Source organism: Melanostigma gelatinosum (genome assembly GCF_949748355.1).
Source record: "Melanostigma gelatinosum genome assembly, chromosome: 4".
Taxonomy (NCBI): domain Eukaryota; kingdom Metazoa; phylum Chordata; class Actinopteri; order Perciformes; family Zoarcidae; genus Melanostigma; species Melanostigma gelatinosum.
Window position 1 is genome coordinate 12,831,665 of NC_136637.1, and position 22,639 is coordinate 12,854,303.

At 43.5% G+C, this 22,639-nt stretch overlaps 1 protein-coding gene across 4 annotated transcripts; it reads right to left on the minus strand.

Annotated features, from left to right (window-relative positions):
* Nucleotides 1-15: 15 nt before the first annotated feature.
* Nucleotides 16-22,469, minus strand: tprb (translocated promoter region b, nuclear basket protein; the record flags this gene model as incomplete). 4 transcript variants are annotated; one of them, XM_079267618.1, is made up of 51 exons in its annotated part: nt 16-260; nt 795-887; nt 970-1,088; nt 1,389-1,548; nt 1,723-1,821; nt 1,956-2,065; nt 2,500-2,591; nt 2,677-2,745; nt 2,936-3,084; nt 3,793-3,886; nt 5,462-5,623; nt 5,732-5,905; nt 7,574-7,651; nt 7,759-7,913; nt 8,045-8,332; nt 8,529-8,722; nt 8,903-8,976; nt 9,540-9,733; nt 9,872-10,070; nt 10,290-10,436; nt 10,567-10,777; nt 10,913-11,043; nt 11,174-11,305; nt 11,495-11,632; nt 11,862-12,009; nt 12,151-12,338; nt 12,533-12,736; nt 13,275-13,391; nt 13,527-13,679; nt 13,956-14,122; nt 14,668-14,836; nt 15,040-15,180; nt 15,264-15,398; nt 15,554-15,716; nt 15,830-15,978; nt 16,669-16,811; nt 16,989-17,152; nt 17,408-17,634; nt 17,745-17,852; nt 18,080-18,277; nt 18,649-18,752; nt 18,842-18,982; nt 19,160-19,247; nt 19,574-19,654; nt 19,803-19,895; nt 20,236-20,400; nt 20,568-20,671; nt 20,782-20,878; nt 21,658-21,731; nt 21,836-21,940; nt 22,319-22,469. In XM_079267618.1, 51 exons carry the CDS (start codon nt 22,467-22,469, stop codon nt 211-213), a joined length of 7,089 nt encoding a protein of 2,362 aa, XP_079123744.1. In that variant the 3' UTR covers nt 16-210. The 4 variants fall into 4 exon arrangements, with proteins under 4 accessions (XP_079123744.1, XP_079123743.1, XP_079123742.1 ...); XM_079267617.1 differs by having other exon boundaries at nt 2,500-2,588; nt 7,574-7,654; XM_079267616.1 differs by having other exon boundaries at nt 970-1,085; nt 7,574-7,654.
* Nucleotides 22,470-22,639: the final 170 nt, after the last annotated feature.

Below are 22,639 nucleotides of genomic sequence, written 5' to 3' on the forward strand. Positions count from 1 at the left end.
CATACACAGTTTTTTGTCTTACAGCTTTAAAGTTTATTACATTCTTCATAAAACACACTGCTGCAGCACGGACCAACTACAAAGGTACTTAAGTACATAAAAAACAAAACTAAAAACGACAGGCTTCAGAACAAGCGAACATTGCCATGGCTGAATACAGACTCCGAACACACCGATTGGAAAATATGAAATGTTTTTCTGACTGGTGCTTCATCTCGCGAATCGTCTCCCATGAACACCCCGAGAAGGAAATCCCTGACCTGTTGGGAGACAAACCATCGTTGTTCATTCACAGCCTGCTATGCTGATGTAAAGCTGTTGTACAGTGGCTGTATAAAGTGTGTGTGAAATGTAAAACAATGATAGTGTTTCCGCTGTTATTCTAATCAACATTAAACTGAATTATAACATATCAAAATGTTTTAAATGCTGTGACTGGTAATTAAAATGAAACAAATGCTTTACTGGGATTTGTGTGCACACATAAGCATAAATCATTACGCAGAAAATGTGAGTTGTAAGCAAAAACCTGTTGCACTGCCATTAATGTGCATTACGAGTTAGCAAATAAAGAGACGTAAAGATCAGTTTAGGTTGATGTACCATCTTTCAGGCACACAACTTCCAAAATATACATTTACTTATTGGCATTGTCAAACACTGGTTTGACACGACAAGCTGATCAACAAGCTCTATCAAAGTACAAAGAACATCTTCCACCCACACACCTCTATATGAACACAGAGTATTAGCTCCATCACCACCCATTTTTGGGGTGTGCTTGCAAAGGTTACCTCTCTTCATGCGGCCACCGCGGTGTTCTGGCCAGCGCTGCAGCTGTCTGCTGGGTGCAGGTCTGGAGGGTTTAGATGGTGCACTGCTTGTATCTGGAAACACAAACAAACACGGCAATCAGAACTGAACACTAATCGCAGGCAGGGTGTGCACAGCCACGTGGCTACACTGTACCTGCAGAGCTGGAGGACGGCTCCTGGCTGGTGGAGGGGAGGCAGGCCTTGTCAGACTGCTGGCCCGGCTCCTCTAAATCTCCCTGCGAGCCCACTGAATCCATTGATACTTCTGCTCTGCTGGAATAAACGGAGCAACACAACAACATGCATTGGTCTTAAAATCATCTGGAAAAACCATGAATGCAAGAAAATAAAAAAAGCCTAAAGATGCATTTATTATCAACCTGCTAACTGCTTTGATTCAGCCATCGATACTAAAACAACAGAATTTCAGTAAATAAAGAAATAATAGCATTTCATATCAGGCTTATAGCCTGCATGGGAACCAATAATGAAGGTTACACAGTTGACGGGCAGGAGAAGATTTGCAGACTGCTCGACATCTGAATTCCAACAGCAGAGAGGAGTGAGCCTCACCTATCAGTGTCCGGCTCCAGGAAGACGTCGTCTCTGCCCTCCCCTGTGCCGGCTGCTCCTGGTACAACCAGGCCTGGTGTGGACGTGCTCACCATGGGAACCGACTGGGAGGCGTGCTCACTGGTGGTGTCGGACTGAGCCGCCTCTGAGAAGACCGTTACTGGAAGAGAAGAACAAGATATGTGGTAGCATACGATAGCACTCCCAAATCTGACTAATTCCATCCAGCTTACTGCCTATTTTCAGAGACTGTGAACCGAGTGGAGCATATAGATGAAGAGGGCGGGTCGAGAGATAAACAGAACAGATCTCTTCATATCAGACAGACGGATACCTGGTGCTGCAACTTGTGACTGTGTGGTGGGAACACTGCGTCCACCAGACTCCTCTTCATGAGTTGCTAGGAACAAGGGGCTTTCATACATCCCAAGACCTGAAGACAAGAAACAAAAACTACAACGTTCTGTGGGAAATGAAAATCATCTTTCTGCTGCAGATAGCTGGTGGGGGTGTTTAATGCCGTTTTAAATAAAGTGTAACTGTGCACAACACGTGGCGGTGGAGTACCTCCTTGTGAGGCGAGCTGTCCCAGGTCCGAGTGAGAGGATGAACTGGTCTGTGGCACGTCGTCTGAAGGACCAAACCTGAAGCGAGGCACACCGGCTACTTGGGGAGAACTGACAAACAAAAAACAAAGTCAGTCAGTGCCGTAAGACAGCAGAATGAGACAGTTTGAGGTATTTTAGGTACTTCCTTCCCCCTGACTTTTCCTTTTATAGAAACAAGAACTTATTTATTCACTTAAGCCTCCGACTGTAAAAAATTAAAAAAAGGTACAAGTCCAAGACAATAACCAGAACGTAGAGGCCTGTATGAACATTTTAAAGGAATCAAAAAGAAAGTTTTAAGTTTCAGTTGTACGTCAAAATATAAACATTAAAATAAAAAACGCCGAACGAGTATAGAAGTAAAACCATCTAAAAATGTGTTGTATAATCAAACGGCGTATTAGATCAATAATATCTCATCATGGACTGTATTAGCGGTGATTTTGTCACTCCTACATATTTCAAATGTTTCACATTCTGACTTCCTGGACTGTGAGACTTACTGGATCACCTGGTCAAACACATCGGAGCGCTGTGGCAACACCAGAGTGGGAGTGCTGGGAACCATCCTGTCATCGTCGTCACAGAAGTGCTGCTGCAAGAGGAAGCGATGACAGGAAGTGTTGAATACAAACACAGGGGAGTGAAAGTTGTATAAATGACGTAATGAACGGACTTACAGAACTGCCCGGCACCCCGGGAGTGAGCTGTGGGACTCTGCCGACTGACTGACGACGACCAGGGATACGCTGTGAAGTTCATGTGTACAGAATTGATTAGCAGAGCTTGTGATCTGCGCATCGAGAGGACATTAAAAGAAAAGAAGAACATGCACCTTTTCAAAAAAGTAATGGCGGTCTTGTGCCATGAAAAACTAAAAACAATGTTCTATTTAATTCTCTTTTCCTCACTGAGGGTCAGATCACGCTTCCTTCATACCTGAGCCGGTGGCCCCAGTTCTGATGTCGGGGCGATGTTCAGGCGAGGGGGCAGCTGATGTGTTGGTCTCCGCGGCGACTGGGGCATTCGTGTACCGGAGCTTGTGATTGGTTGTTCCGTAGAGTACGCCTCTATCGTACCGCCGTCAACTGGAAAAACAGATTATACTCAAACAGGTCCATTTGATTTGAAATAACATTAGATCAGAACGAAGTGGTTCCAAAACTACGTATGAAAACCCAACCGATCCACTCGTTATTCAATTACTTATTTAAACTAAAGTTCATAGACTTGGATGATTTTTAAAATGGCAAAAACCACATTAGCGGATTATGCATAGATACTCAATGAAGCCGGTCAGGACAAATGTTTAAAATCATTGTATTTCTGTTCAAAAGGTGAACAGGAAGCAGCTGTCGAGAGGCACACTGCGTAAGTTTTAATAGTTTCAAATTGGAAAAAAATAAAAACTACACTGACTGTCTCCCTAAAGAAACCATTGCTGTATGTCTTTTTTATCATGGGATTAGATTCTTCATCTGTGTAATGTACTAAAGTTCAGCTTAAGTTGTTCCCCTCAGTGATAGAGGGCCACAAAATAACTTGAATTATGAATCTTCAAAGTAAAGCAACCCGTGTTGGAAATTACCTTTATTGGCAGACGCGCAGACGCACACACGCACGCGCACACACACACACACACCACTCTTCCTTTCCAACAGACAACATATTACATCTTTCCCAGTCACCGTCAAGTGTCTGATAACTAATTGGGTGGCGGGACAGTTTATGAGCGCATGTGGAGCGTCTGAGGTGGATCTACGTATGTGAATTTGAGAAGGTTTCCCGGATCTTACAGCTGGGCGTCTGGGAATCTGCTGGCCTCTGGGTGGAGTCAGACGCCCCCAAACTCTCTTCCGTCTCTGTGCCCGGGTCCGTTACATCAGCTCCCTGAGAAAGGAAAGAACAAAAGTTAATATTATAATAAATAAAGAGAAACTACAAGGAGATTCTAAACAAGTTCAACAGGGGCAAATAAAAAAGTGAAGAGAAAAGGAAAAACAGGAGTTTGCTAGAATTGGAGGAAGCATGTTATTGGATGGTTCCCGCACACTATAGATGCCAGGATATACTGGCAGGGCACCACAAACTGATTATAATTGCATTTGTCCCGATATGGAACAAAGACGCCCTTCAGAAAAGGCCAGAAATGATGAGTATAAACACTCGTGTACTTCGATATGCATTAGTTTAAAATGTTGAGGACCCACACAGACAGCAGGCACAAACTATTTCAAATCAGACTGTCTATCTATTCTTACGATTTGTCTCACGATTTAATTCAGGATCTGCGTGACGTTACTGCGAGAGGCACTTTGTAAATTATTCAAAAGAAAAATATATATATTTATTTATTTGCTGCGGCTAAGCCATATGTGCGCATGGAGACGCATACAGCAAGACTAACATTATATATATATATATATATATATATATATATATATATATATATATATATATATATATATATATATATATATATATATATAAAAAATTGGAACGCTCGAAGCATCGAAGCATATATATATATATATATATATATATATATATAAAAAATTGGAACGCTCGAAGCATTTTTAAGCTGCTTGAAGCCTAATTTTAGATGAATGATTTCAACACTAAGGATCAGATGGAACCCTGGAATTCATTTTGATTATACTAAGGACTCAGTGTGTCTTGGATGTCTTCTTGATACAGACTGGGCATGTTTGCCGGATAATTTGAGTATTATTTCAGCATAACTTTATATGTTAATTGCAGTTTTCCATAGTTTAATAAATATGTTTCATTAAAAGAAAGCTGCATTTCATTATTCAGTGATCATCTTTGATTTGTATCCTATTTTTTTACTTTCCATCCAGGTTTACAGCTTCCTAAAAACTACAACAAACATCTTAGAAATATTACGAAAATGTTATAAAAACTGGTTATCTGATGAGGACGACTCCGTTTCAAAAATGTCTCATAATGACATCAAAAGTTTATACTTCAATTACATGCTAATAAACTTTGGTCATTATTACAGCTGGACCTTTTTCTTTTAACTGCCTTCAAACTAAATACATTTATTAGTTATGCCCAAAGCCCCCCCCGCCCCCCACAGGACAGCGGTTAACAGATCCTGCACATGTAGATTACAAGTGAAAGACCGTCAACTGTCGCTTTGCAGACACTGACTCATCCTTCTGAACTTGTGCAACCAAGACTAGAGAAAAAAGGGTAAACATCTAAAGTCAACACAGACAGCTTCTATGCAGACAGAACGTTACGACACCGAGACAAAATGCAAATGACAGCGAAGCGAGACGGTGTGGAAAAACTGAGTTTGTGAGCTGGAAATTGCACATGAATCGCTCACTGAAAGCGTGGGAAGGGTTAATGTGGAGTACCAGATGTGAAAGTTGTGTGTGTGGATAAGGTCAATGTTGTAACTGTGTGTACATTATGTATTATAGGTAATCAAACCTCTGCGTCGTCTTCTTCGTAAGCCTCGTTGCCGTCTCCGCTCCCCTCGTTACTGTCTTCTCCTTCCTCCCCCATCTCTCCGTCGTCTTCCTCCTCCTCCTCCTCCTCCTCTTCATCTTCCTCCTCCTCATCTTCTTCTTCCTCCTCCTCATCTTCGTAGTCCTACGTTGAGCAGTGATCAAATCATTAGTGGCAGGAACAAATTCTGGGCCTCGCATCTAATGCCACTTTACACACTGCCTTTTAAAATGCTTGACATAAAGTCCCTACCTGCTCCTCTTCCTCCTGTTCATCCTCACTCTCTGTGTCCGTTACTATGACAATTACTTCCTGCTGTAGCTGGTGAGGAGCGTCGCTCTGGGTCAAGGTGAGCTCTTGGTCCATCATGATGGACTGGGAGGCTGCACCCTCACCTCCCTCCTCCAGTACTGGAAATTCCTCCGTCTGCAGGGCGGAACAATGGACACGATAAACAACATGCATTCTACTCATCGACTTCCATGAACATGTGTGACGCATGTAGTGCAAAGAAGTAGGGCTGGGCGATATGGCCTAAAAAAAAAATCTCCGATTTTTTTACAAAAAATCCGATTCACGATTTAAATCGATTTTTTTCCCCCACAATTTTTTGCAGATGACAGAAGCTGTTGAAAACAATTTTTTCTTTTATTTTGTGATGATTTTCCCAAGTAGGTTGATAAAAATAAAGTGCAAACAAAACCTGAACATTGTAGAAAGGTGCCTGTAGTATACAAAAAGTATTTGGTCACTCTTTTGTTTGCCTGAATCATTTAAATATAAAATTTAATTAAACATAACATTAAATGGCATTAAATAGTAGCCTTCCATTGTAAACAACTGTGCAAATGTAACTTTTTACAGTAAGCTTTTCTAACTGAATACACTGATACAAACACAGCATGAAATAAAATGTATATGACCCTTTAACATTCACATTTTCAAAAGTGCAACATCTGATCTAACATCAACATAACATATTTTGCACAGTAAATAAGTGCATGTAAACAAAATCAAGTGCATTCACAACATAACCAACAGTATTAAACAGTAGTGCATGTTTTTTCTAAATATTTTTTGCCAGGAAGACAAGCCTGTCTACTACCTCTGGCTTCAGGCATGCACGGTGGCATGTAACAATGCCCCCCCCACACACTGAAAAGCCTCTCAGAGGGGGCACTTGTAGCTGGCACAGAGAGGTATTTCTTTGCTAAAGTACTTAGCCTTGGAAAGTTAAGTTGGTGACGCTTCCACCAGTCAAGTGGATCGGTGTCTGGGTCAACCTGCTGGACCACAGGTCAGTTGTTGCGGAGTAGAATGACATCCCCTCCAGCTCCGCAGAGATCCTTTGGCGTGTACTATTGTACAGCCGAGGCAAGGCAACGTCAGAAAAATGTTTACGGCTTGGTAGCACGTACCTGGGGTCCAAAGCTTTGAGACGGTGAATAAACCCCGGCTTTTCCACGGTGTATATGGGCACCATATCTTTTGCGATATACATCGCGACTGCATCCGTGATGGCTTTCCACCGGGCAGTCTTCTTCTCATGCGGAGTACAGTTGGTGAATGTCTCCAAAATGCTGGGTTGTTGTTGTGAGGTGGCGGCGGCGGCGGCCAGCAGTGAAGCTGCTGGCCGCCATTGTTTTAGTTTGTAAACAATGCGCGCGCACTCTACTACGGGAACCCAACGGGGGGGAGGGGTGGGGGCGATTTTCTCGATTTTCAATAAAACACATCGCCTTAAAGCACACATTCGAATTAATCGATTAAATCGATTTATCGCCCAGCCCTACAAAGAAGTAATAACCACACAAATAATCCTGCCTGTTACGCTGCATTTACCAGCACTGTTTCCCAAGAGATAGGATTTAATGGTAAGCTGATGGCCTCGCGATAAGATAATATAGTGATGGTAAAAAACATGCAGCGGTTACTCTTCCAGCATAAAAAGAGTGTCAGGTTTTGTTTTGTTTGTAACGGTAGGACATTTATCCTCTGAAAAGAAAAGAACACGCTGCTAACATTGACTGAAGATCCTGACTGAGCCCTGGAGTTCTTTACAACGTATTGTTTCTATATTAGGTGACGGCCTACCTGGCTTGCTTCTGCACCGTCTTGACTTTCTGTCAGCACCACCCCCTCAGCCTCAGCACTGTCTTCCACCAGCACCTCCTCCTTAAGGAAAACACATAACACCTAGATGACGGCCATGACATAACTACCGGTTTTCTGGTAATTAAAAACGCCAATTAACATTTCTATGTACTCCCTCTCCTCACCTCTGGACCCACTCTCTGGATGATACGCAGCTTTTTAGGGATAGGAGCCCTGGAGGTATCCTCCTGGGTGGAATCTGTGTCAGTGACCACGGCGGCACTCTCCTCCTCCTCACGAGGCCTCTTTGACATGGAGGAGGTTCCTGGCGTTGCTGAAACTAGAGATTAGGCATTCATATTATTTAGACTTCCTCCTGAAGGTAAAATAATAGGTTTAAAACCACGCCATGTCTAAATGGTGTGGTTTACACCCACAATCATCTCAATCTTAAAAAGTTTAGTTTCTTACCAGTTCCAAACACAGAGGTGGAGGACGTTGAAGGCCATTCCACCTGCGAGCTAGGGGTTGCCTCAATGACCATGGGTGGTGGCTCCTGATTGGCTGGCTCCGCATGGGTCACGCTCTGTTGTTGAGTCGGTTGGACAAATGCTGTGGCCTGTGTCTGGGTCTGCTGCACATTCAGCATAGGGCTAGCTAAAGTGGTCTGGACGTTGGGGCTGGCAGAGCGCACCGAGCCGCTGGCACTGCCGTACACGGTCACGTGCTCCACTGGTGGGCCTTCAGTAGACTGCATGGCTGTAGGGGAGTTTAAGTGAGTGGAAAACAGATTCAGCTGTTCATTAAGACTGTAGCTGCATTAATAACATTTAACACACACAAACAAACACGCAGGGAAAAGTCATTTTGTTTAGCCATACCTTCACTAGAATAACTTTTTACATTCATCTTCAGGGACAACACATTGACAGCTTAAGTCTAGAGGTAAAAGTACCTTCCTGGGTCTCCACCTGTGTGGTGGGCATGACGGTAGCCGTGGGTGTCGGGGTGGGTACAGTAGCTGGGGTAATCATGGGCCTGATGCTTGCTCTCGGAGTGGGTTTGTTCCCCGGGTTAACAGGCTGCTTGCTTGCTGTAGCCACAGGTGTTGGCTTAATGTTGGCAGTTGGAGGCTCAGATGTGCTGGCACTGATTGAGACAAAGATCAGGACATGAATGATGAACATGTAATATAAGAAAGGCTTGAACAAGTCACAGCAGGCGTACTAAAGAGGATCCCAGAACTGCAGGGAAAAGTATGCACACACGTGTTGCACTGCAGTGGAAACTTATAAAGTAATACGGAGTTTTAGTGGTTGTGTGTCATACCTGCCCCTGTCTGCAGCCGGGGTTGTCTTCAGACTGATCTGCCTCTGTTCTGTGCTCCTCTGCTGCTCCTGGATCTAAAATAAATAAATAAATCAGGACAGGAAGCCAAAAGTCATGACGGGAACCAAGATGCCAAGTCATGATACTGTAGTTTCATCAAACTAGCAACACTGTCACTTGATATCCTTTAGACATCAGGAAGTTGCCATTGTCTGATCCCATCGAATTCACTTTTCAAATATCTTTGCAAACAGATCGCCCATGGAGGAGAAGTTGTTCCATAACAAGGATGTAGAAGCAACCAACTCTTCACAAATGATCTCTGGATCAAGTAACAAAAACTCAACAGTTTAGATTATTTTTACAGTGACACAAAACTAACATTTACAGATGATTTCATTTGTAAACAACATTGTTTTTCTGGAACTTTCATAAAAACAGACATTAAAGGTCCTGTTTCTTACAGACAGACTAAACGTGTCACTGGTACTTATGAGTTAAACATTTATGAAGTGTGAAGCTCAACAGTATCTAACGCTGATATCTATTGCACTGCATATTACCAATTGCAATATGTTAAACTTTGGCTGACAAAAATATACATCTCTGTCTTGTGAAAACTTTAAAACTGACTCACCTTACTGGGACCTGCCTCGGGCGGCTCGTCTCTCTGCTCCTGCCTCTCCTGGTGACCTCGCAGGTCTCTCAGCTCTCTCTCCTGTCGACTCAGGCGGCCCTCGTACTGAGATTTCAGAGCGCTCACTCGCACCTCCAGCTCCTCACGCTGTTGCTTTAGCTCCTCATTTTCCTTCTGCAGCTGGTCTTTGGCGCCTGGACATAAATAATTTAGGTCTGAGATTCAAATAAAACAAATAGGCAACAGTACAATAGGGGCAAATAGAAGAGGCATCGACAAACAAGTGCTTTATCATAGGTCTATTGGTTGCAATATTAGGGACACCCTCTCACTCGTGAGCTGGTTGATCTTCTGCTTGGCATAGCCGATGGCCTTCCTGGTCTTTTCCTCTTTGCCAGTCATCTGCTGTCTCAGCGTCTCCTCCTGAGAAGTTTTATCCTGTAGCTCCTGCCTTAGCCTGGTCAGCTCCGTCTGCAGCCTGGACGACTGTTCCTGAGCACTACGTCCTTCAGTCTCACGCTCTGTAACCACCTGTCACAGGCCAGGAAGACATGATACTAATGAATGAATGAATGTATATATATATATTTGGGGGAGCACTGTACTGCCAACTGTGCAAGCTATATCATCATGCAGTGTACATGGACTCCCTTCCCTGATGGAAGGCTAAGAACACTAGTCTAACTCTAAAACGGTTAGACAGTTCAGTAAAAAGGTCTTGGCTGAAACTTTTGTGACTTAAAGTTTCACCTTGTTGATGTTGTCCAGCTGTCCTTCCAGCTCTCTGGTCTTGGCTTCCGCTTGGCTCAGAGAATCTCTGAGGCTCTGCAGCTCCTGAACTGAGGCTTGACGAGCCTCCTCCTCTCGGGATGGGCCTGCTGCGGCCTCGGCTACCAACTAGAGGAAACGCAGAATGAAAGATAATTATGCTCAAACAGAGGTGGCTTTGGGCAGCTGTTCAAAATGGATTGAATCGAACAATACAGCCAGACTAAGGCAGTGAGATGAAAAGCTACTGAGCTCCCACCTTGTCATATTCCACCTTGAGGTCATCATACTGAGTCTTGTAACGGCGGCCGATCTTCTTGACCTGAGTGATAGTTCGCACTTTCTCCTGGAGCTCCTGGTTCTTGGTTTCCACTTCCTTCTTCAGCGCATTCCTCTCGTCAGCCATCTTACTCATATTGTCACGCAAGTTCTGTATCTGGCTTAGCAGAGATGTCGTTAGATTGTTGGTCCTACAGACAGAAATTAAAAAGGTTGTGAAAATGAATGCTAAAGCGGCAGAAAAATAACTGGTAGAGTTCAATACGGGAGAAAACGTAATTATCCCGGTAAATAAAAATGAAAAAGTAACATTTGTAATGGCTCACCTGACCACCTCTGCTTTAAGTCTGTTGCTCTCCTCAATGAGCTGCAGAATGCGTTTGAGATGGGCCTCCTTCTCAGAGTGCAGACGCTTGTACTCTTCCGGGTCGGAATCCTTTTGCTGGCTCACCAAATTCTAAAAGAATGTGAGAAAAGGTTGTGCATTAGTGGTGCGAAATGATAAAACATTAGGAACAAATAGACAATCTGCTTTTCTGATGGCAGATGTTTTACTCCCCGTCTTACAAGCAGCATTATTCACTGACCTGAGTCCGAGCTTTCCAGCGGTTGATCTCCGCTTCGAGTATCTTCTTCTCCGCCTGCAGCATGCCGCTCTTCTCACTCAGCTCAGAGTTGGCCTGCTGCATTGGCATGATGTCTGACTCTAGCTTTTGTAGCTGAAATACACAGATTATGAGCTGACAACTTCTGGATTTGGAGGTTTATTCAGAAATACTTTTTGAAAATGTAACACCAGGATAATGTAGTACATTCTGGAGTAAAGTGATTAAAAGTGTACAAAAAACCAAAGTGTACACTTTATGTACACAAAACCACTACATTTTTCGATAAACCGCAACCTATACCTTGGCTTGGGTTTGGTGCAGTTCTTGCTCCATTTTGTCCCTCTCCTCTCGCAGCATCTTGTTGGTCTCCATCAGGATGCTCATTGTTTCAGTCTTCTTCATCAGTTCATCATGCTGAGCCAGGGTCTTCGCCGTCACCTGAGTAGGATTAGCATTGGGCTTTCAGTCACATGTGGCATCTGTAGGTTTAAGTCCTAGTGGCCAGGTTAGACTCATGTATTTAATTCAGGAAACGGTTCTTGATCGCACTTTGAGGAAAGTGAGCAAAGAGAGGATTTCTTTACAACTCAATTGAATAATAAAGAAAATCCACAGATACGATTGGTCAGTGGACAGGAGAAAAATAAATGTACGGACAAAAACGCACCTGCATCCTCTCCTTTGCGGCACTCAAGCTGTCCTGCACCTCCTTCAACTCTCGTTCCAGATGCTCCACCCTCAGACGGTAGCGCAAACTCTCCCCATGGGCAACCTCAAAACGAGACTCTGAGATCTCCTTCTCTCGCCGCACAAACCTTTGATGGAAAACAAAACAAGGGTATCAAAGATAGCGGAGAAGGTGGAAGGACAGGAACAAAACCACCGGTGAGCAGCATAATTCCAAGGCTTCTCAACTACACGAAAGGATTTTGTGATTTGGCATAAACATGCGTTACCTCAGAATCTCAAGGACCTGGTCTTGAGATTTGCCTTCCTCGGTCAGGGAGATGTTCATTGGACTCTCATTGACAGCACGTTGCAACTTGTCAGCCATCTTGCTGCTCATTGTCTGGATCTGCTCATGCAGAAGGGTGTTCTGCCTCTGCAACTCCTCATAGCGGGTCTCCATCTTTGACATCTCCTCCTATATTGTGAGCAAAGATATTAAGACTGAAATCAAAATTGCTAATTTACTTTAAATATCGTACGTAGTTGGAAAAAACCATAAAACCAATAAATTGAAATCAAATGGCCCCGAGATGTTTTTGTTGGGCTCTTGTCTCCAACTAAAACATATCTAATCCTGTCGAGTCATGACCTGCACTTCTATCAAATCACCGTGAGGATTTTTTCCTGCTCCTCCCAGGAGACCCTGGCCTCCAGTAGCTCTGCGCCGACTCGCTGGGCTCTCTCATCCAGCTGGTGTCTGAGCTGGACGGCCTGCGCGGCCTGAGCCTTCGCAGCTTGCAGGGCCTCCACATCTGCTGCATGCAGAATCATCTCCCGCTCATACTTGTCTTGCGCTTCAGCTGCCAGCTTAGCCTAGGAAACGGCAAAGAAGATTCGACACAATCATTGCATGTTTAAGTAATATCATTTATGTGCAGCGGCAATTTTGTTGCAAAACCATATTAATTACTGGAGCTGCACTAATTAATTGGAATAAGTTTATTATACTTGAAACATTAGTGGTTGGTCGTGAAACATGCTAGCTGGAAAACCAGACAAATACTGTCCGAGTATGCCAGACAGACACACAGTTCACTACCTCGCAGCTTTACAAATTGATGCATTGCAGACTTAAGAAGGATAGAGTGGCGACATGTGTCCACAACACCATGGCTGCCAACTCTCCTGGACGGGTGAACTTGGGAGAGTTGATTGTTTTGCACTTTACACTGCAGCTGGCATTTGAGCATCCCTTATTGTTGCAGTTGGGCGGCTTGTGGTGAATTTTAACCACAGCACCTAAGGCACTAATCTAGTCAGTTAATGATAAGTTAACAAGAGTCATCCATCAAAAGAGAAAAAAATTGGCATCCCTAATTCCTCTATATTAAACTCTATGAGAGCTTCTTACCTGCTCCTGGCTGTCCAGTAGAGCTTGCTGCTGCTGGGCTTCAGCTACTGCCACTCGCTGTAGCACCGCCTGGTGATCTGCCTGAGCGCCGCTGAGACTTCTTCTCAGACCGTTCATCTGACAGACACAAAACAAAAAGAAAGTTTTCTTGACATGTATAAAACTGAACAGCAATATAATGCTCTGGGGATCGACTGTGGTGAGGGGAAAAACTGCAGTGAACTGCTAATTCTGAAAGAAAACGTAATATACCTGTTCCTCTAGTGAGGCCAGGGCTCTCTTCTTCTGCTCCTCTGAAATGTGTTTCTCTTTCTCTGCTTCCAGAAGCTTTTCCTCCAGCCTGCGGTGCTGCCTCTCAGCCTCCTTCATACGCGCTTCAATGGATGAGCGCGCCTGGTCTGTAACCTGGTCATTAGACATTTGCAAATTTAAAAGACTTTATACAACTATAATCTGCACCAAAAGTTCGGCATGTTTTAAATAAAAAATACAAATGTGTGTATTTAACATATAGACTAATGATCTGTTTCATTGGCATACGGCATGCTAACAACTTTTGTCAAACTCAAGGGTGGTGTAATGTTAAAGGTGCATAGGAAAATGAAGACATGCAATATAAAGTAATGTCAATGAATTTCTGCACATGTAAGCACTGACAGGCAGTTTGGGTTTGTTTTCCACCTGTTTCTCTTTGTCCAGGGACTCCTCCAGGCTCTGGGCCATGGCTCTGTACACCTCCATGCTGGAGGTGGCTACCCTGAGGCTCTCCGTTAGCTCCTCAGCCCGGGACTCAGCCAGCCGCAGGCGGCCCTGTAAGTCCTCTCTGTCTTGATCCGACCCCGGCAGGCCTGAAAGCAGGACGAATCAGTGTCAGACAGCAGAGATGACATTTGAAAACAGGACAATTAGTATGCGCTTTTAGGAAGGGGGGGGGGGGTTTGGATCAATAACATTGTCGGGAGTCTGTGCTTAAAACCCAAAAACATTTGAGAGAGTGTGGCTCAGACATTTCATGTCTAAAAATGTCTCTTTTATTGCCTCCCATCTCATAAACTTACAACATCCTATCATATTTTTGTTGTTGGTCAAGTGTGAAACTGGGTCAGTTGATAACAAAAATCTAGTCTTAAGTCTCTTATTAACTCCCAAAAAAAAGCAAACTAGCGTGTTAATGTTGATTGTAGTTCACCATAATTACACAGACCGAGACTTTACGAGAAGCCATAAACAATTTGACTTCCAATGACGTCAACCTAGGAATTGTTTGCTTAAATTTTGAAGACAACCAGTGGAAATGCTATACATATATATACGTGTACATGTATGGATTGCTCTGTTTATTGTTCTGTTGTATGACGTAGGTCTGTTTGCCTGTAAGTATGTTTATGCCAACCTCTGACAGTGGGCGTGGTGGGAGAGCTCAGGGAGTGGCGTGGTTCGCCGCTGCCTAACTGCAGCCTGACGTCGTTGAGCTCCAGCTCGGCAGCATTCAGCAGCTCCTTGGTCCTCTGGTGTATTGGTACCTGTTGCTCCAGCTGCCACTTTGTCTCCATCAACTGGATCTGTGACATCGAGAAGTAAGCAAACTGTTGAATCCTGTTATTCCTCTGTCTGGGTTTGAATGCATTCCTTTCATTTGGGGGTTAAACAGTACCGATTCATCAGTACACCACAGCACCTTTGAACTTAACTAAGTCAGACATGATTGAGGTAGAAAAATCTAGAAAAAACAAACAGATGGGCAACCAGTCAACATTATGCTTACTTCCTGGTTTCTGCTGAGCAGGTGGCGCTGATCCACCTCGTGCTCCAGCCTCTTCTGCAGCTGGGAGATCTCTCGTTCCTGCTTCTCCAACTGCCCATTTAGACGCTGATGTGTCTCAGTCTCTGAACGCTCAAGAGTGGCCTAGAAGAACACAGCAGTTATCATTTTGAACTAGGTTTGTGTGTGTGATCTAATGAGTGACAAATGTCATATTTCTAGATTACCTGAATAGCCTGGAGGTTGGTCAGCAGCAGGTGCTGGCTCTGTTGTTGGCTCAGGATCGACTCTCTCTCCTGATTCAGCTGGGACTCCACAAGCTTCAGCATGTCTCTCTCCTTACGTAGGCTCTCAGCATGGCCCTAAGTGGAAATAAGTCTAGATGGCTCTACAATTCCTCGAACAGTCACAAGTCCAATACGAGCCCCACCGCAATTCCTCCATCACGGTGATGATAAAACGCAAAGAAACAAACATCACTAGGAAAAATTTTAAGTTTGCTGGAACGAAGACAAACCTCAGCCATGGTGAGTTTCTCTTTGGCTGCTCTCAGATCCTCATTCAAAGTGTGGATGGTCTGCTCATGCTTCTGCGTGGCAGCGGCCATCTTCTGTCCTTTCTCTCTGAGGGAAGCAATCTCCTTCCTGTAGCGCTCAACATTGTCCTGAAGCATCTCATACCTGATGTTGTTGAGACATTCTTTTTAGTGACCTATGTTCTCTCCTATATATTTTAAAACAACAACACATTAAGTGTTGAGTAAAGCAGAAGAAGGTTTTTCAAACGAACTTACCTCTTAGAGGCAAACTCTAGCTGGGTCGATATCTTCGCATTCTGGGAGTGAAGGTCAGAGAGCTGCTCCTGGAGCTTCTCGTTCTGCGCCGTCATGGCCTTGTTGCACTCCATTCGCTCCTTCTTATAGGCGGAAAACACCTCCTGCAACTGCAACCAGACATTTACATTTAGTGTCAACAGTTTAGCTATTGTCTGAGAAATACCGTTTTCATGAGGGACAACAAACGGGTTACAACGGCCTTTGACCGATTCATACGAGACTGCGGTCAAAGGTTAATCACTGGTCTTCAGTGAAAACTAGATCTGCAACTGTGGATTATACACATTACTACTGAATTATATTTTCTGATGACATTTCAATAAAAATAACCAAATAAACCTAATTTATTTTCAGTTTAGCTTCTTTCTCGTTAGCCCACTTGGCACTGTTGTGCTTTTTCTTCATTTCACTCAAAATCATTCTCTAGCATCATGAGCAGAAAAAGGTTAGAATATTTGGGGCACATAATTTAAGCAAATGCTGTTCTGTCAAAATAGCCACATTGCCATCTAGTGGCAGATATCGGAAACAAGTGAGCCAAGCTCATCAGTGGTAACAATATCCATAAATACGGTTCCACAGATAGCCTTGCCCGGCTCCGTAATGAACAGAAATCTGAACAGCTGCAGACATGAGTGCTTTACAGTAATCTCACCATCAAGCGAAATCATGCCTGTAACTGAAAGTGATCCATTCCCATGGAACTCGCGTTGGGCACTGCTCAACATAAACCACACGGTGTACAGACCGCTTGATATCGATCCCCCTGCGGGTGTCTTACGTCGATGTTTCCTCACCTGTTGCAAAGCTGCCTTGGCCCCCAAGGCTTCGGCAGACTCTGCTGCCATAGAGACGAGTGCAGTGGGCGCTCCGGTGGTAGGAATGGTTGCAGATGAGCGTCGCGGGGTGGAGGTTAGGGCAAACTCCTCGGGTGATGTACCTGAAGGAAAAACACTCAGAAGTTCAGCCAAATAAAAAGAATCCCCACAACACCGTATCAAGTCGTTACCAGCCGACTGAAACTGCCACTTTGAAATTGAAGCCGTTAAATGTGCACGTACAGGACGCCCTGTCTTGCAATAACAGATTATAACTTGGTTTATCTCTTGGCTGTTACCCTGCTGAGGAAAGCAGACTCCTGTCGCCTGAGCCAGCAGCATACGGTACATGTCCCTCTGCCTCACGATGGACTCGGTCATCTTGACCTGCTTGCCGCGTTGCTCCTTCAGAGCCTCTAGCTGAAGCTGGGCTTTGTAGAAGCTCTGCTCCAGTTCACCACGCCTGGAACAGATCATCTTTCTTAGCCGTAGCCCAGTTTGACATCTATGGTTACTTGCGATAATAGATCTATGAATCTAAAACACATATGTGGGTGTTTTTATGCTTGGCACTCTTGTTCTTCAGCAATCACTGATTTTGTATCGTGAGACCTCACAAACAGTTACCCGACTTACAGATGTGTTTGTTTACGGCAAGAAACAAAAAAAACAAACAAAAAGGGTTAACAAAAATAAATCGGCACACATTTCAACGTACTTATCGCCATTGGCCTCAAACTCCTCTTTCTCCTGGGCATCACTCAGCTCCCTGAGGGCCACCAGAAGACGCTGGTTCTGCTTCTGTAGCTCCTCTACACCGCGGAAGGTCACCAAGTGTTGGCTGATCACCCCCGACGTGCTGCTGATGTCAGCCGAGCTCACATCCTCCTCATGAATCACGTGGTTTCCACGAGCCTCTTCCAGCTCGATCAGCAGCACACGCACCTGGCAGGAAAGACCAAGGATGACGTAGAAAATATGAATTTGGCGAAATTGGATGATAAGAATTGTTTGAAAATAACCGGGATTATCCTTTTAACTGGAGGAGCACCCACCTGTTGAGCCATGTCTCCCAGCTGCAGGTCACACCTCTGGTTGCCCCTTTCCAGAACAGTAGAGCGCTTGTTAGCTTCATCGGCTTCCTTCTGCAGACGGTGCACCTCCTGAAGTAAAAGCACATGAAAAACATCAACATTTGTCGACTGTAAGCGCAGATGGCATTAGGAAATGCAGAATGTAGTCTCTACCAACCAGTTTCCAATTAAGTGCATTCATTTATTCATTGTGCGAACCATAGAACACAAGTAAAGGCAACACAAACAAATTCAATTTCATCAAATGGAAAATCCCATTCCACTGAACATACATTCAACTTGTCTGCATTACCCACCTTAACAGCCTGCTCCAGCTTGGCAGAAAGACTGGCCACGGACTTCTGCATGCGCTCGTGTTCGTCCCCCTGCCGTTTGAGGATCGGGGCTTTTGCCTCCACTTCCTGCACAATGTCATCCAGGTACTTGTTGATTCGCTTATTCTCCAATCGCTCCAACTGCAGCTGCTCCTGGCTCTCCACATATGCGGTGTACAACTGAAAATGCATAAGACAGTTAAAAGGGGGAAAATTAGCGGAGAAGATTTCTGCGCTCATTGTTGGTTAAAAACAGTTTAATGAGCACGTGGCAAGAAAATACTAAAACCGGTCCCATAATGGTGCACTCGAAATACAGTTGGCCAACACTGAGGTGTTTCTAAATGAACACAAAGCATAAGCTCACCCTTCATACGGTCTATAATACTGCATAACATCAAGTAATATTGGAAATCCAGTGTGGCAGTCTATTGTATCTCATCATCACTAAAACTAACTTCCACAAGGCATTTCCTCAGACCAATTTGCAAATTATCATATAATAGGTTAATAATAGAATAATTTTGGTGTTCAAATTCAGCTGCACATACCTCTGTCAGCTTCATGCCGGGCCTTATCTTGGATACAGCTGCTGCTGTTGGAGACATTGTTGTCATTTGCTCTTCCGTGATCACGGATGTTGTATGAATAGGGCCTGGGAATTCAAATAGTAGAGAGACCACAGGTCATTTATATTAAAATCCATAGCAAACTTAATATTGTACCAGAATCAACCCAACAGACCTCTAAGTTTAGAACTTGATAGCAGCTCATTGGCATTGTCCAACTCTTTCTCAAGACCCTGGATCCTCTCCTTCAGCTCGGCCACACTCTTGTCTGTGGCACCATTCATCTCCTGCAACTTCTCTTCAAGGGCCTTGTTGGCTGTGGCGTAAAGAGTAAACCGAGCAAACGTCAGGAAATACCAACAACAGGAGACTAAGTTATAAGCTAAGCCACCTGGCAAACAAACAAGCACATTCAGACGCTCTCCTTCTAGGAAGAAGTCAACAACAATATAATGAAAACGGTAGTTGTGGTCACTTTGTCATAGCCTCGCACCTTCTCCAGCATCTTTCAGCAGCTTATGCAGCTCCTCCACTGCCTGACCCAGCTCTTCACTTTTTGCCTCAGAATCTGCTGATGCTCCCTGCAACCACAACAGGGTTAGAGTTGACAAAATAACAGCAACATAACCATGACATACAGTGAATCATTACAGTCACTGTAAATATAAAGCGCAACAATAAAAGCACAGATGAAAGAAACATGGGACATTTACTTTGTCTTCAAGACGAAATAACTAAATAAATAACGAAATAAATAAGCCAAAACATTTGAGTTGCGCTGGCATATTCTGAAAATGTGAAACAGGGATGCTCCATGTAAACTGGAATCAATCACTAGGATTAAATGCTTCGGTGGTACGCAGTAGAGCACCCCAATCAGCGTGTCGTCCGTCATAAGTATACAAACCTTGTATAGATTGGAAAGCTTAATGTTGGCATTGAGCTCGTTTCTGAACTTTTCCTCCATGGTGGCTTGTTGTTCCCTGGCCTAGAATGAGCAAAGATGTGGTCACACACACTTCAATGATTAAACTTCACACTGAGTGCTACAATACTGATCACTTTGTTGGAGAATATAAATATAAGAAGACGACAAAAATACTTGGGATAGGCTGTAAGAAATACCACAAACATACTTCTTTCAGTTTGCTGATCATGTCCTCATTCTGTTTCTGAAGGTGCTCATTGGAAGTCTTCAAACTGGTCACTTGGTCTTGGAGTCTGTTCAACTTAAAAGTCACAAAAAAAAGACGTAATGACTATAAGAGATAATGGTAATCATTCATAACTGAAGAACGTGCTTTAATGAACTCAATACAAAGAGAAACTGCTTATAGCCATAGTATGAGGAGAAGGTGACTGTTTAGAAAGTATCCACAATGTATCTGTTACTATTGGTCTATGGTTAGTGCATCACACCCAGCTCTACATTTAATGTGATGTAAATAGACACATTCAAATATTGACATGCTATCCTTATCACAGTATTTGTTGCTACTGCCATAATAGCGCGTTTCTCCATATCATTTGGCCTTTTAAACACTTTTATGGAAATAAAAAGAGGCATACCTCATCTTCCTTGTTCTCCAGGTTGCATTTCAGTTCCAGTATCTCGTTTCCCTTCTGTCGGGACAGGGACAGCAGCTCCTCACTCTTAGCCGTCAATTCCTGGTTCAGCCAAGACGTTTGGCCATTCAACAGCTCCTTCTCTTGTATCATACGCTTCTCCTTGTACTGTAACGGCAAACCACCAAAACTTCATTCAGTTACTTGTTTAAGGATAAAACAAAGGATACACGTTTGCAGTATAGTATTAGGTAATAGCTGTGTACAAAGTCTCTCCCCCTGAGAACAAATCTGATATCACGATATTATTCAAACAATCCTTTAATGTCGCTCACTTTAATGTTGACTTCAGCCGATTCAAGTTCATCCAACTTCATCTGCAGGGCCATCTTAGAGGTGTTAACCTCCACCAACTTGTCATTGAGTTGCCTGAAGTCATCTGGGGATGCAACAGAAATGATAATTGCCATGTCCAAATGATGGTAAGCATGTACTAATGGAAAGAAACAGTTCTGACAAATGTCTCCAGACTAATCCATCTTTCCATACCATTTAAATGCTCCACTTCCAAGGATCTCCTCTCCAGTGTTCGCACAAGTTCTCGCTTTTCTGCCTCCAGTTCCTCTTTGGCCTTTGCCAGCAAAGTCTTAAAAAAATAAGCATTATTTAACCATAGTGATTGCTGGTATTGCTTAACAAGTAAACACTTTCAGACCATATCTGGACTTTTAGTGACATCAACACAACCCTTAGTTAAACCATCTAGTTCATTCAAAACATTTGGTCCACTCTCCCAACTCATGAACATATTTGGTTATTTTGCATTTTCCAAAATATTGTCCTCTGCATGTACACCCATAGGCAATTCAAACACGGCAACGAAATATACCTCGTGTAAACCATTGACATATTGCTTATCATGCTTCACTTTCCCAAAAAGCCAACAATACATGGGGAGACTGTGGCTCAGTAGGAGAGCGGGTCGTCCCGCTTAACCCCAAATTGCTCCCATAGGCTGTGTCTGCGGTGTGTGAATGTTATAGTTCTGATGGACAGCTGGCATCTTTCATGGTAGTTCCTGCCATCAGTGTATGAATGGGTGTGAATGGCATGTAGTGTCAAAATCGCTTTGAGTGGTAGGAAGACTAGAAAAAGTGTGTACAACTACTAGTCCATTTACATAGTTTCTCAACACTTTAGGGTTTAACATCGTGTTGTTGACAACAACTTTTTAAGATCAATGTGTTGACACTATGACTCAAGTGTAGACAGCAACGATTGCTGTAACTTTTATAAAGGCACTACTTCTGACAACGATCACTACATTTGACAAAGGTTTTGTTAACTGTTACAAAATCCTAAAACGTAGACACAGAGTATAACCAAGCAGTAGTATGACTGATTTGATAGAGTTGTCTCTCCTACCTGCTCAGATGACAGCCTCGCTTGTGCGGTGTCATATTCTCCGTTCTTCTCACGCACACATTTAAGATCCTCTTCTAAAAAGGGAGGTTTAAAGTAAAGCACAACATGAAGTAATGCCATCCAGAGAAACTAAGTAGAGTTAAAATCGTATGTAACATTGTAGTAAGTTCACTCTTACCTTGCTTTTTAAACTCCTCTTTGAGTTTAAAATGTTCTTGACTCTGGGACAAAAAGTCATCTTGACACTGAGCAAGTTGTTTCACTTTCTCAAAGAATTGTTGTTCTGTAAGAAGAGGGTGGAAGACGAAACGTTAAAATGATCAGTTGACTGGTGTTCATATGTCATACCGTTACTTATTTCTCGTTCTACGTTCTCTTGTTGACGCTAACGCTACCGTTAGCTCAGTAGGTAAGCTAACGCTAGCGTCAAGTTGTGGTCACAGACCGCAGTGTTAGATAGCTCTAGCTTTCGTCCAACTTCCCATAGCCATTGATAGACATGTAAAACAATTAACAATATGGAGGTTAATCTGCCAGTTTGCTCATAGCGAAGATATCAACTTTTAGCTACTTCGTCTCTTTAGCCGGCATGCGTGCATGATGTAGAGCAAAGCAAAACATTTAGCACCGATGGTAAACATAATACCAGGCAATATCTTACCGCTGTCAACACGGAATTGTTCCTGTTGTGCTTTTAAACAATCGATTTCATACTGCTGCTCCGAAAGGATCCTCTCGAGTTTGGTTTGAATCGTTTTTGGTAGCTTAGATATCTCAGAACCATCAAACTCTTGCAGCAGCAGTGCCGCCATTTTTCCGACCACGGTACGAGCAGGCGCAGTTTGACATTTGAGTCCGTCATCGCTCCTGGAGCATTATGGGAGTTGTATTTCTTAGAAAATATATATATATTTGAAATACCTGCAAATAGCTGCAAAATAGTGTTCCTATATGCCTCCATCACAACAGAAACATAATCCTG